Here is a 15,059-nt window from a genome sequence, read left to right on the forward strand (position 1 = left end):
CTCTCTTTTAATGCCTCCCTTACTGTCACCTCTTTCAACCTCCACACCTTCATTCTCGGTTGGTACTTCACCCGCCGAGCTCTCCTCGCACCTTTCACCCTTATGTCGCAGACAACCAAGTGGTGCTGTGAAACAGCCTCCTCCCCCGGGATCACCTTTGTGTCCCGGAGGTGCCCCCTATCTCGCCGACGCACCATCAGGTAGTCAACGGTTGTCGTCGACCCACCTGATGTGTATGTAACAAGCTTATTGTCCTCTTTCTGGAACTGAGTATTACAAATCAACAAATCAGCTCCATCAGCAAACTCCAAAATCCTTACACCTTCTCCATTTCTCACACCATATCCGTAAAAAATATTAAATTGTAAATTGTGTTCATATCCGTAAAAATTACATTCAATAAACAAATATAATTGTTGTGTCAAACAGATTTGTGGAATAACTGCTATGTGCGGTTTTTAAAATATTTTTTCCCCAGTATGGACAAGCTGCACACAGCCCTTGTGGAGCTGTGCCTTGCCATCAACTATACTCCTTCATTCACTCTTTGGGAACACACATTCACACCGAAGGAGTTCCTCACAAGTTGTCTGGAAACCAGCTTCACCAAGTGAGCATCTGGAGAATGTTTGAGTTGATTAACTTATTTTCGTGGAAGCCTTCCTCCTCAAATGCCTCCATCACAGAGGACCTGACCTACGTTCACCTTTCCAGTGGATGCAAAATGGATTAACACAAGCTTAGTGGATTATATTGGTGAAATTAGTGTGCTATCTTTATATTGTATCACCATGAAGATCCATTCATGTTTTTATGAAATGTTTCGTCCATGACCACATGTTAGAATTTTAATATTATCTATCTATAATTCCAGTAATCTCTGTACGTCTGTACGTTTGTACGTCTGTTTGTCTGTGACCGCTGTTTCTCGACAACCACGGGTCCGATATACTTTTAACTTGCCAGGTATATTGCTGGGGACCCGAGGATGTGCCTTTTCAAGGTTTCATATTAATCGGACAATTACTTACCGAGCTATGTCCAAAAAACGATTCAACCAATCAGAGAGCAGCGAACGATCGCGTGTGCCGAACGTGGAGGACACACTCTGCCTCGGATGGCACATTTGAGAGCGTATTCATTTATTTCACGTTTGCAAACTATGTTGGCGTTAAACTATGTTTTAAAACTAATAAAACCGAATTTGCGATTCATTCGCTTTCCTGCGCGTTTGTGCACGCGATGGCGATTTCTTTACCAAACTCCGGAAGCCGTTCGCTTTGGACCAAACCATTGCATGTAAATAGAGGGGGGGATTGTCACCGTACTCGCAAGCCGTTCGCTTTGGACCAAACCATTTCATGTAAATAGAGGGGGGGGATATAATTTTAGATATAGATATAGTACGGGCAATGCCCTAGTCTATCTATAATTCCAGTAATCTCTGTACGTCTGTACGTTTGTACGTCTGTTTGTCTGTGACCGCTGTTTCTCGACAACCACGGGTCCGATATACTTTTAACTTGCCAGGTATATTGCTGGGGACCCGAGGATGTGCCTTTTCAAGGTTTCATATTAATCGGACAATTACTTACCGAGCTATGTCCAAAAAACGATTCAACCAATCAGAGAGCAGCGAACGATCGCGTGTGCCGAACGTGGAGGACACACTCTGCCTCGGATGGCACATTTGAGAGCGTATTCATTTATTTCACGTTTGCAAACTATGTTGGCGTTAAACTATGTTTTAAAACTAATAAAACCGAATTTGCGATTCATTCGCTTTCCTGCGCGTTTGTGCACGCGATGGCGATTTCTTTACCAAACTCCGGAAGCCGTTCGCTTTGGACCAAACCATTGCATGTAAATAGAGGGGGGGGGATTGTCACCGTACTCGCAAGCCGTTCGCTTTGGACCAAACCATTTCATGTAAATAGAGGGGGGGGGGATATAATTTTAGATATAGATATAGTACGGGCAATGCCCTAGTCTATCTATAATTCCATTAATCTCTGTGTGTATGTGTGTATGTGTGTTTGTATGTGTGTATGTGTGTATGTTTGTCTGTGACCGCTGTTTCTCGACAACTACCGGTCCGATATACTTGAAACTTGCCAGGTATATTGCTGGGGACCCGAGGATGTGCCTTTTCAAGGTTTGAAATTAATCGGACAAGTAGTTACCGAGCTATGGCGATTTCTTTACCAAACACCGCAAGCCGTTCGCTTTGGACCAAACCATTTCATGTAAATAGAGGGGGGGGGGGGGGTTCTGTGGTCGTTGCGAATGGACCAAACCATTCATGTAAATAGAGGGGGGGGGGGGGGGGGGTTCTGTGGTCGTTACTGCCACGTGGTTTCAAAGTTTTTTTTTGTTGTTGTTGTTTGCACGCATGTTTTTTTTGCACCCACGTACGGGCACGCCCTAGGATGTTTACACACACACACCCCTACACAAATTTTTTTTTTTTTTTTTTTTGGCAAGGAACGGGCACCCACGTACGGGCACGTCCTAGCTTATATATAGTACGGGCATGCCCTAGTTCTTTTAATTCTAGAATGAAACAGAGAACCGTAATATTTACCAGTTGTCTATATTGAGACAGCAAGTGTTTAATTTTGCAATCGCTGAAACATGGTACATGAAACCTTATGAAGAACTTCTGGGGTGACGCTTGTAATTTAAAATATATATATATAATGTAATATGACGCTTGTAATATGTTCCAAATGATTTTAAAATAAATTTTGAGTCGAGGCTCATGGAAGAGCTAACACATTGAAGACTATTGCAGTCGGCCTGAGTGAAATGACAGACTTGAAGGAGCTCGGGCTCCCACGTCGATCGGAAGAATGGACGCGACAAAAAGCTGGAATTCGTCCGAGTTGCTGTATTCAAACAAAACACTCAGGTACTCTGAAAAGCCCGTTTATCGGGCAGCAATATATATACACACATTATCCCGGAGCGTTTGCCCAGCAAAGGCGAGAGGGGGCGTGGCCGAGCGTCCTGGCTGCGGCCTGGCAAGTTGAGGGCGAGCCTGCCCTGCCCGGGCATGCCCGGGCGTCCCGACCGAGGCCTGGCAAGTTGAGCGCGGGCCTGCCCGGGCGTCCTGGACGAGCCCGGCATGGTGATCGCTCCGCGTCCTTGATAGGTGCAAGGCGATTGTGAAAACCCAGCGGTATCCGCTACACACGTCCCCCCAGAATCGACTTGCACCGGCAGGGTCAATTTGAGGGGGGTCCTGATGACCCGGCCGAAGCAACCCCTGGCGGGTCGTGGGGGGGGGGGGGGGGGACCGGTGTGGTGGTGGGCGGTCAAGTGGGGGGCACCGTGGACGGGGGGCGGCCTCGCCGCGGCAGAAGGGCCACCCGTGGTGGTTGGTCGACGTCCACGTGAGCCGGCTTGAGGCGGTCCACCGCAATCCGGTCCAACCTGCCGCCGATGTCGATGACGAACGACTTGTCGTCCCGTCGCAGGACCCGGAAGGGCCCGTCGTACGGCGGCCGGAGTGGCCCCCGATGTGCGTTGTGACGCACAAAAACATACTCCGCTGTGCGAAGTGCTGGGGGGACGTAGGACTGGGGGTCACCGTGGTGGGATGTTGGCACGGGGGCAAACCGTCGGGCGGCCTCCTGGAGGTCTGAGCGCTGGTGAGCTGCGGACCAGGGACTGGTAGCGTCGGGCACGAATTCGCCTGGGACGCGTAGCGCCTGGCCGTAGACAAGCTCGGTGGTGGATGCCTGGAGGTCCTCCTTGGGGGCCGTGCAGAGGCCCAAAAGGACCCACGGCAGCCGGTCGGCCCAACCGCCGTCTTGAAGGCCGGCCATGAGCGCGGCCTTCATGGAGCGGTGGAATCGCTCGCACAACCCGTTTGCTTGGGGGTGGTAGGCCGTAGTACGGTGGAGCCTGACCCCCAGGTTGCGGGCGACCGCGCCCCACAGCTCGGAGGTGAACTGTGGTCCGCGGTCTGACGAGATGTCCGCCGGTGCGCCGAAGCGGGCGACCCAGGTGGCGATGAAAGCCTGCGCCACGTCGGCGGTGGTGGTGGAGACGAGGGGAACGGCCTCCGGCCACCTGGTGGTCCTGTCCACCATGGTGAGCAGGTGTGTGAACCCCCGTGACGGGGGGAGAGGGCCCACCAGATCCACGTTGACGTGGTCGAAACGTCGTTCGGGCACGGTGAAAGGTGCCAGCGGGGCCTGGGTGTGTCGGTGGACCTTGGCCCGTTGGCAGGCTGTGCAGGTGCTGGTCCAATCGCGGACGTCCCGACGAAGGCCGTGCCAGACGAATCGCGCCGACACCAGCTTCTGGGAAGCTTTCCGGCCCGGGTGGGAAAGGCCGTGGAGGGAGGCGAAGATTTGGCGTTGCCAGGTGACGGGCACGATGGGGCGAGGCTGGCCTTGGGAGACGTCGCAGAGCAGGACAGTGTCCGCGAAGGGGATGTCGGCCAGGCGGAGGCCCGTGTCCGCCGCCCGGAGGGCTTGCACCGTGGTGTCGGTGGTTTGGTCCGCCGCCATAAGCGCGAAGTCCACGCCCAGGTGGACCGCGTTCGCGCTGGCCCGGGAAAGACAGTCGGCCACGGCGTTGTTTTTGCCGGCGACGTGCCGGATGTCCATGGTAAACTCTGACACGGCGGAGAGGTGGCGCTGTTGGCGGGCCGACCACGGCTCCGTGACCTTGGCCATTGCGTAAACCAACGGCTTGTGGTCGACGAACGCCGTGAAAGGTCGGCCCTCCAGGAGGTGGCGGAAATGGCGGACGGCCAGGTGTAGACCGAGGAGCTCACGGTGAAACGTGCTGTATTTGAGCTCGTTCGGCCGGAGCTGCCGGCTGAAAAAAGCGAGTGGCTGCCAAACCCCGTTCACCCATTGCTCATGTACGGCGCCCACCGCGTAGTCGGAGGCATCCGTGGTGAGGGCGATGGGTGCGTTGAGCACCGGGTGAGCGAGCAGTGTTGCGTCGGCGAGGGCCCACTTTGAGCTTTGGAAGGCCGCGTCCATTGCTGCGGACCAGGCGATGTCATGCTTGGCCGGCTTGCCCCGGAGGGCTTCGTAGAGGGGCCGCATGAGTTGAGCAGCGCGAGGCACGAAGCGGTGATAAAAATTCACCATTCCCAGGAATTCCTGCAGGGCCTTTATGGTGCGGGGACGTGGAAACGTGGTGATGGCCTCGACCTTGGTTGGCAGCGGCACGGCCCCGTTCTTGGTGATGTGGTGGCCCAAAAAATCAACGCCCGTCGTGCCGAAGTGGCATTTGGCCGGGTTGACGATGAGGCCATGCTCGCTGAGGCGCCCGAACAGTGTTCGGAGGTGGAGGAGGTGTTCGGCCCGGGACGTGCTGTCGACGAGGATGTCGTCCAGGTAAACGAAAAGGAACGGCAGGTCACGCAGCACGTCGTCCATCAAGCGCTGGAACGCCTGAGCCGCGTTCTTGAGACCAAATGGCATCCGTAAGAATTCGAATAAGCCGAATGGCGTGATGACTGCCATTTTAGGGACGTCGGCCGCCCTGACAGGTACCTGGTGATATCCCCATATGAGATCAATTTTCGAAAAAATGACCCGTCCCGCCAGACGGGCGGAGAAGTCTTGGATGTGCGGGATCGGATACCTGTCGGGGGTGGTAGCGTCGTTAAGGCGGCGGTAGTCGCCACATGGGCGCCAGCCGCCCCCTGGCTTTGGGACGATGTGTAGTGGCGAAGCCCACGCGCTATCGGAGCGCCGCACGATGCCGAGGTGTTCTAAAGCGTCGAACTCGGCTTTGGCCACGGCGAGCTTGGCTGGGTCGAGGCGGCGGGCTCTGGCGTAGACCGGCGGGCCCGTGGTTGGTATGTGGTGCTCGATCCCATGCCGTACTGCGACGGCCGAAAACGTCGGCCGCGTGAGGGCCGGGAACTCCGTGAGCAGGCGAGCAAACTCGTTCGCCGCCGGGAGGGCGCATGCCAGCTCGGTCGGCGCGGAGCTGCTCAACGTGCATACCAGGGAGCTGAAGGTTTCGGCGTTGATTAAACGACGCCGTTGGACGTCCACCAGCAGTCCGTGTGCGCAGAGGAAGTCGGCGCCTAGCAGAGCCATGGGCACGTTTGCGGTTACAAACGTCCAAGCAAAGCGTTGGCCGCCGAAGCAGAGGGTGACGTTGCGCGGGCCGAAGTTGCGGATGGCCGATCCGTTGGCCGCAACCAAGGAGGGGCCACAAACCGCGGACTGCCTGTCGTGGTCAGAGGCGGGTATGACGCTCAGTTGGGCGCCGGTGTCGCACAGGAAGCGCTGTCCGGACGCTTTATCCGTGATGAACAGTAAGTTGCCTGTGTGGCCGGCGCTCATGGCTGGTAATGAACGCCGGCTCGGCCGTTTCCCGGCCTGCCGAAGGTGCACGGGGGTCGGCATGTCCGGGCCTTCTGTCCGAACCTGGCATGATAGTAACACCATGCTTGGTCAGGTGGAGGCCCCGGTCGTTGTGCTGGAGGTGGTCGGCTCGTTGTAGCGGCCGCCAATTGCGTCGGCAGTTCGGTCGTCGACCGTGCCGGGTGCTCGGGCGCCATCGGTGTTGCGTCGGATGGCGGTGGGCCCCAGGTCGCTGCTGCGATGCGCTGGCCTGCGGCGGAGATCTTGTCGGCTTCCCTGGCAAGGGCACGGGGATCCGTGATCGTCGTGCTTGCCAGGGCGTGGCGTACCGGGCTAGGCAGCTGACGGAGGAACAGCTCCCGGAACAGGAATGCCGGAGAGTGCTTGCCGAGCAGCGAAAGCATGTAGTCCATTCGCTCGGAAGGGCGCGTGTCGCCGAGCTCGGGCAGGTCGAGCAGGCGCCGTGCGCGTTCCGCCGATGGGAGGGCGAAAGCGTCGAGGAGGAGATTTTTAATCGTGCCGTATTTGTCAGCGGCTGGCGGGCTCTCGAGGAGGCTCAGGGCACGGGCCGCGGTGGTTGAACCGAGCGCTGCTACCACATGGTGGAAGCGGGTGTCGTCGGCCGTGATGCCTCGCAGGGCGAACAGGGAGTCCGCCTGTGCGAACCAAACCGCCGCGTGAGCCTCCCAGAAGGTAGGCAGTTTAAGGGCCACTGCCATGTCCATGTCGGTAGGTCACCAATGAAGGAGCTCGGGCTCCCACGTCGATCGGAAGAATGGACGCGACAAAAAGCTGGAATTCGTCCGAGTTGCTTTATTCAAACAAAACACTCAGGTACTCTGAAAAGCCCGTTTATCGGGCAGCAATATATATACACACATTATCCCGGAGCGTTTGCCCAGCAAAGGCGAGAGGGGGCGTGGCCGAGCATCCTGGCTGCGGCCTGGCAAGTTGATTGCGAGCCTGCCCGGGCATGCCCGGGCATGCCTGGGCGTCCCGACCGAGGCCTGGCAAGTTGAGCGCGGGCCTGCCCGGGCGTCCTGGACGAGCCCGGCATGGTGATCGCTCCGCGTCCTTGATAGGTGCAAGGCGATTGTGAAAACCCAGCGGTAGCCGCTACAGACTCATTGATGCTGAGGAGGCTTTCTGAGAATGACCAGAGAGATGTCCACTTTAACAAGGAAATGATCAGATGAACCGATTGGAGAAGAAGAACAACAGCAGACATTTGCGGGGAAGTTTGTCATAACCAAGTCCTGAAGAGATGATGTACCGTTGACAGATCTGGGTTGGGAAATTGACAGATTGTGTCAGTCCCAGTGAGTCGCAGAAGTCCTTTGCTGAGGTACCTTGACTGGTGAGAGAGGTACCAACACCCATCCAGCTGTCATGATGACAGTTGAAGTCGCCACATATGAGGAAGAGAGAGTTGGGATGGGTGGATATAAGTTGGTCCATGTTGTTGGACAGCGAGATATAAATAGTCACCACTGTTTGGTGGACGGTACAGAACACATATGAACAAAAGGTGGGAGAGGAGGGGAACTCGGAGCCAGAGGTACTCCTGTGGGTGTGGTGGAGAGAGACAGAGCAGTTCAGGGAGAGTGAGGAAGATCGTTTTTGATAAAGATAGCAACCCCACCACCAGGACGAGGTGAGCCTGGTAATATGATTGAGGTAATATGTTCCAAATTTCGGCAATGTGCCTTTATGCATCCTTACGTTTTATTGAGAAAACCCTCGAAAAAAAAAAACCCCATGTTGGTGTCCATCTGTCCGTCCGCCCAAAATGTGCTGGCGCTCATATCTCAAGGGCTATACATTGAAACTAGCTGAAACTTGGAATATACATCGGTCAATACGTCTAGTTAATGGCTTTGAAAACAAATTCTAAATCTGTGCTCATTAAGGGGGTTCACGGAGGGGGGAGGGGGGGTGGTGTGGTTGGGGATTTGACCCCCTCCAAAATAGGTATTTGCGCTCTCCTCTGAAACTACACACATGATGTTGATGAAACGTGGTCACAAGCTTCATATCTGATGCCTAAGTGAAGGTGTATTAACAGCGTAATATTAATGATATTGCAAAGCAATGTTAAAACTAATAATATCCCATCTCCCCAAAGGGTTTTTCCTCCTTGAACAAACACCTTGTTTCCGTGTATAAATACAGTAGCTTATCGTGCCGTTTTTGTGGAGGCAGCGGCCCCTACCAGAGGTAAAAATATTGTAACGATTTTGAGAAGTGTAACGGGTTTTGAGAAGTGTAACGGGTTTTGAGGAGTGTAACAATTTTGGAGGAAGGGTAACGGATGTGAAGAGTATGGTTTTGGTATGGTAACATCCTGGTAATGTAAATAATGGTCGCAGCCGTCCTCCTAATTAATTTCATAGAACATACACGCAGGTCACGATATATCTTTTAAATAGTGTATTTCCTTATTCCATGTAGGCTAAGTATGTGTTTTCCACTAGATTGACTTTGCATTGTATCAAACAAAATAAGCGTAGGCCCTTCCAATTTCCCCAAAACCTCCCTTCCAATTGCCTTCCGCATTTTGGCTGGTTTTCTTCAAACCACCATTGGCCACGAGGTAAGGTTGGGGAAGAAAGGCGTGTCTCCACCTCGTCATAAGAAGCAAGGAGTGAACCAGCCCTAACAGCCAATCAACACCGCGGTGAGTGACCCGGTAGGCGCGCCCTCGGAGTCGGCGGCTTGATTTCGCTGGAGGTGATAAAAGCGACTGCAGGGGACTGCTTTAGCAGATGGGAGATGAGTGCAAATGAGAGTTGACTGGAGAGGAGTCCAGATGAGAGATGACTGGAGAGGAGCAACGAGGCTGCACCAAAGAGAGGCCTTGAGAGATACGCTGGGGGATGACCTGGAAGAGGAGCGCAATCCACCGCAAGCCCTACCTACCTACCTACCTACCTGCCTGCCTGCAATACCCCCCTGTCGTTGGAGAGACGCGCTGAACGGAGGGAGACGGCTCCACCCCAGGAAGAGGAGCAGGTGTGCCGAGCCAGCGCGTGACGGCCGCGGATACGCGACGGAGGTTTTCCCGCCAAAACCGCGAGGGGTGCTGCGGCCTCCGATTTTGCCTTCCTCTCAAGCAATCAACCTCGAGCCATTACCTGCCTGCAATATCCACCGTGTGAGTGTGAACGTCCTGTCCTACTCGTTTGTCTTGGGGATTAAGTAAATGAAATAGAATAAGTTAACAATGCACTGTGTGACTGCTCTTTTCCATCTATTGCTGTAAATAATATTGGTCGCTCTAAAATATTGCTTGTGTGTGTATAATAAATCTGTTCTTCCTCCAAACTCTGTCTTTCTTCTCTCTTCTTCTCTTTCGGTCGCTTTAGAGGTTTCCCAATTGAATATCTGTAGCGCGATTAGTCAACGTTCGGGTGGAATCGGGTTTTAATCGGGGAGTAACTGTTCGGACGCGGTTAAATACACCACCGCTCGGTCAATATAACATCTAAAAGCCGTGTCCGTAACAATTGGTGTCGAGGAGTTGGATTCGAACCTGGGACTAAATTTGTTAGGCCCAAAGTTTAAAAAAAAAAATTTTTGGTCAAAATTACGAGCTGCCGAAATTGTGTTTTTTATAAAACCCGAATTTTGAGATCGCGCCATGGACAATCAAGGCGATCGGATGTCGGTGGGGGAAATAGACGGGGTAGAATCGACCCAGGACTTAGGAAAAAAAATGGTGGAGGAGAGTAAAGAAGGTGTGGTTGAGGGTGTATCAGGTGCACAAAATGGCGTCCTCACGCATGTGGGTGTAGCGGCACCAAATTTTGCCGCGCCCTTTGTACCAACGGTGGAAGACATGCAATTATTTATGGCTGAAATGGAAGCCCTTAGTGAGCGATTGGGAAACCAAATTGAAGAAATAACGAACGGAGTGAAGGCCAATATGGAGAGAATGGAGCAGAGGGACAGAGACCGCAAGTTGGGCGAGCAGGTCCCACGGGTGCACGAGGAGGTAAAGCGGGTCGAAAAGCGCTGGTTGAGCGAAGCGGAGGAAAGCACGGGTACAATGACGGGGGTAGAAATCGCGACACGGGGTTTAGAAAAGCCAGCGGTCGCCGAGGTTAATAAAGAAAAAGCAGTAGCGGGAATAATTAAAATTGAAGAGATGACGGAGGTAGCCCGGGAATTGCAGGGAGAAATGGAATATGTACAAGGTCTGTGTTCAAATCATGATGTGATGCTCACTAACCAAATAAAGAGTTTGCAGGTGGCAAAGGAGGGGCGGAGACGAGGTACGGAGGTGAGTGGCAATGTACATGATGTGAGGGGAGATTCAGTCGGCTTGGGGATTGGTTTGGATCCGGGTGTTCGTGAAAGGCCGTTGGTGAAGTGTGTGACAGGTCAGGTGTGCGAAAAAAGAGGTGTGCGAGAATGTCCGACCATGGGGTGTGTGAGGAAAAAGTGCACGCCGAGGAGTGAGTGTGCCGTCAGGAGTGAGCCGGTCGAAGCGCGTGTGCGAGGGGGTACATGGAAGCGCGGTGTGGTGAGTGTTACGGAGGAAGTAACGAGAGAGTGTACACCTGTGGTGAGTGTTACGGAGGAAGTAACGAGAGAGTGTACACCTGTGGTGAGTGTTACGGAGGAAGTAACGAGAGAGTGTACACCTGTGGTGAGTGTTACAGAGGATGTAACGAGAAAGTGTACGTCTGTGGTGAGTGTTACGGAGGAAGTAACGAGAGAGTGTACACCTGTGGTGAGTGTTACAGAGGATGTAACGAGAAAGTGTACGTCTGTGGTGAGTGTTACGGAGGAAGTAACGAGAGAGTGTACACCTGTGGTGAGTGTTACGGAGGAAGTAACGAGAGAGTGTACACCTGTGGTGAGTGTTACGGAGGAAGTAACGAGAGAGTGTACACCTGTGGTGAGTGTTACAGAGGATGTAACGAGAAAGTGTACGTCTGTGGTGAGTGTTACGGAGGAAGTAACGAGAGAGTGTACACCTGTGGTGAGTGTTACAGAGGAAGTAACGAGAGAGTGTACACCTGTGGTGAGTGTTACGGAGGAAGTAACGAGAGAGTGTACACCTGTGGTGAGTGTTACGGAGGAAGTAACGAGAGAGTGTACACCTGTGGTGAGTGTTACGGAGGAAGTAACGAGAGAGTGTACACCTGTGGTGAGTGTTACGGAGGAAGTAACGAGAGAGTGTACACCTGTGGTGAGTGTTACAGAGGATGTAACGAGAAAGTGTACGTCTGTGGTGAGTGTTACAGAGGGTGTAACGGGAGAGTGTGCGCGAGAGGTATGGTGTGTAACAGGGAGAGCGTTGGTGGAATGTACGGACGGCGTTGGAACGCCAGGTTTTGTAAGGGTGAAAGGGGTAGCGTATGCTTGTAAGCATGCAAGTAAAGCATCGATGGTAACCAGGTTAGCGGTTAGGGCGACGGATAGCCGATGCGAGCACTCGGGGCGTGGGGTGCTTTGTTGGGTGCGAGGCCCGGCGCGGATCGATGCTGCGTCGCTTCTCTTCGAAGCGTCGTTGCCGATTCGGGCTTGGCCCCGCCCCGCACGGTCGAGTCCGGGCTTTGCCGGGCGAGGCGACCGGTCCGGTTCGAGGGCGAGTGGGAGGAAGCGGAACGGTGCCCCCTCGTGGGGACGGGGTTCCGACCGGGGGAGATTGAGCCATCGGGCCCGGGACCGCAAGGTGCCGCGCCGAGATGGTGCGTGGAGCCTCGGTCCAACCAAACCACCTCCCTTGAACCGAAAGCCGGACGGATTCAACCTGCAGGCAAAAAAAAAACAAAAAAAAAACGACCCGCGTTCATTGCTCGGCTGTACGAAGCCGGGCTGTAGATGTGAATTGGCGCACCGAGAGGATGTAATAAGTAGACGGGTGATGTGAATTGGCGCACCGAGAGGATGTAATAAGTAGACGGGTGATGGTGATAGTGATAGTAGTGATTTGAAACGAAATTTAGAAAAGTGAATAGAATTGGCAGTAAATGGAAAATTTTTGAATTGTTGGATTTGGACGAGCGAAATTGGTAGTGAGAGACCCCCGATGTGGTGGGATGGCAAATCCACCATCCCTCACAGGTGGGGGCAAATGCGCTATAGATTATGGGGTTTATGGCAGTGAAAACGAGCCAGGGAGGGCTTGGATAATGATAGGGATCTAGCGAAGATGACCTTAGGTAACGATAAGGTTAGTTAGTGACTGATACCTGTAGTGGGGACGCAGGTAGGTTAGTGTGGTTGATAATGACGTGGGAGCGCAATAGTTTAAAGGGACGACTGGGAAGCGCAAGTTTCAGAGGGGAGGAGTTAGCTGAGATGATGCCGTGTGTGGGAGAATGGAACAGGTGTGATTGCACAGGTGTGCAACTGAACAGGTGTGTGGAGCAGTGTATGAGGGAGTAGTGGTGATTGCGTGTTGTGTTGACCAAATGGTCCAGGAAGAAAGGAGGGTGCAGGTGGCACCAGGTATGATTGCACAGGTGTGCAACGACAGGTGAATGAAGAACAGGTGTATGTGGCTGTGTGGAATAAATGGTAGTGTGGAATATCTGGAGTATTGGAATGGATGGTCGTGGAGTGAGTATGGTGGAAATTGTGGAGTGGAGTGGATGGTGCGAAGGTGTGAATGGGGGAAGAGTGGACCCCCATCACGGATACCCGGGGCGGGTAGTGTAAGTGTTAGGTAGAGGGTATAGGTAAATTGTAGTTGGATATTGGCATCTGTGGTGCGGGTGACAGAATGGTATGTGGATGGGTGCGTTGGTGTTGTGGAAATGGCTGGGCGTGTAGCCTGTTAGTGTGTGTAGTTGGTTTGGGCACTCCACCACTGTAAGGATGTCGGCCAGGTGAGGCCGCAGGTGGGCTCTGGGAGCCGGTAGTAGTTGTGTGGATGGGGCCCGAGGATCCGGAGGACGGACCCGGGTAGCCCAGTGCCAGAGGGCACCAAGGGGTGACAGAGCCAGGAGAGGGGCTGCCCCCAGTTAGATAGGTTAGGGTGAGGAGCTAGGTAAGCTCGGGTGGCAACTACAGTGGTGGAGGTGTGCAGGTGGGTAGACCTGTTGGGAGAGGTACACGTCGCAGCCCAGAAATTGTGCTAGAGCACCGGGAGATGAATCGGGGGAGTGAGACCCCAAAATTGAGGAGCACCACAGTTTGGCCAATGGGAATTGGTTATTAGAACCCATAGTGTAAGTTGGCCAATGAATTGGCAGGGAAAGACCCCGGGTAGTGTAAAGTGTGTTAAAATCATTTAGAGGATAGTTAGGATGAAGGATCTCCTCACACCATCTGCATCCACTCACCTGAGGTGACAGGTACTCCACACCATGCCATGTTTTGATTATTTTTTATGATGCAAATGTTTGGGTTGTGAGACGCATCATGACGTGGGTGTGACATTGTGCTTTGATGTTCCATCTCTGCCTCCTTATGAGGATTGATGATGAATTTGATGATGGCAAATTTTGAAGTAGAGGGATTGTGGTGACGAATTTGGTATAAGGGAAATATGGGGAAGACGTGACAGTAGTGACGAATTTGTAAATGGGTAGATTTTGTAAATATGGGGTAAGAGCAAGGGTAGTGTAGGTGACAGGGGGGTGACGTACGGTAGGGACGAGCTTTCTCACTTCGCCCTCCGTACGCATTTCACCTTGCATTGCCTTGTTTGACGTGTACCCTTGTGACCTTACCCCTCGCTCAATTGTCTTTCTTTTGTCTCCCACATGACCTGTGCGCCATTGGGTGCCGAGGGGAGCGTGCGTGAGGTGGCCATTGTGCGCCCGAGATTCCCAGAACCAGCACGCATTGCGTTGATGTACCACTTTATGGACCGCTGTTCGGCGGCCAAGTACCACTTGATGGACCCCAGGTTCTGGGGCAGGGCACCTCTGTTGGAAACCGGCCATAGTGGCCAGGGAATCTTGCTTGCGGACCTCGGTAAGGTGGCACCTATGCCAAAGAGGTGGACCACCCTTAGTTGGCCCCTGAGGCCCTAAATAAAAATGGACACAAGTTGTGCTTTTTAGTATGTCCAAATAGGCCGCATGAAGCCAGAAGACGTCGGGAAGAACATCGGCCCAGCAGAGAAGGAGAAGACCACCACCAGTTGTTTTGTTGTGTTTATTATGAACCATGGTAACCGCACCGGATGGTGTTTTTGGGTGCTTTGTGGTGTTTGGGTGCTTTTGGGTGCTTTGGTGGTATTGGTACTGGTGCATCGATGCAATGCGTGCTGTCTCCTCCCTCCCAACAGGAATTTCTTTCTCTTGTTCCCTAAAAAGAAAAGAAAAAAACACACAGGTCCTGGGTTGCGTTGTAAATAAGAAATCACGTCATTGTAAATAATGCTCCCCACCGTAAATGTATAGTTTCAGAATAATTCCGTAATTCGGTTAGCTGTGGGCTTGAGTCTGTTAGACAGGATGCAATGCAATAGGGGGACATACTTATTTGTGTTTTAAAATTGTCACACTCAGGGTCAGGTTAATTGTAGAGGGAATTACACCTACATGTCACACTCAGTTAAGTCTAGTAGGCCCGAGGACGTGCCTGAAGAAAGGAGGGTGCAGTGTAACGATTTTGAGAAGTGTAACGGGTTTTGAGAAGTGTAACGGGTTTTGAGGAGTGTAACAATTTTGGAGGAAGGGTAACGGATGTGAAGAGTATGGTTTTGGTATGGTAACATCCTGGTAATGTAAATAATGGTCGCAGCCG

The 15,059-nt window shown here is 53.0% G+C and overlaps 1 protein-coding gene across 1 annotated transcript in view; it reads left to right on the forward strand.

The window, feature by feature from the left end:
• LOC137431904 (nck-associated protein 1) overlaps positions 1-15,059 on the forward strand; it is a 343,894-nt gene that overhangs the window by 190,550 nt on the left and 138,285 nt on the right. The window contains exon 20 of the mRNA XM_068123738.2: positions 479-610. Coding sequence (XP_067979839.1) covers positions 479-610 — 132 coding nt within the window. The remainder of the gene's footprint in view (positions 1-478; positions 611-15,059) is intronic.

This window comes from Myxine glutinosa, chromosome 7, assembly GCF_964187855.1.
Source record: "Myxine glutinosa chromosome 7, kmMyxGlut1.1, whole genome shotgun sequence".
NCBI lineage: Eukaryota > Metazoa > Chordata > Myxini > Myxiniformes > Myxinidae > Myxine > Myxine glutinosa.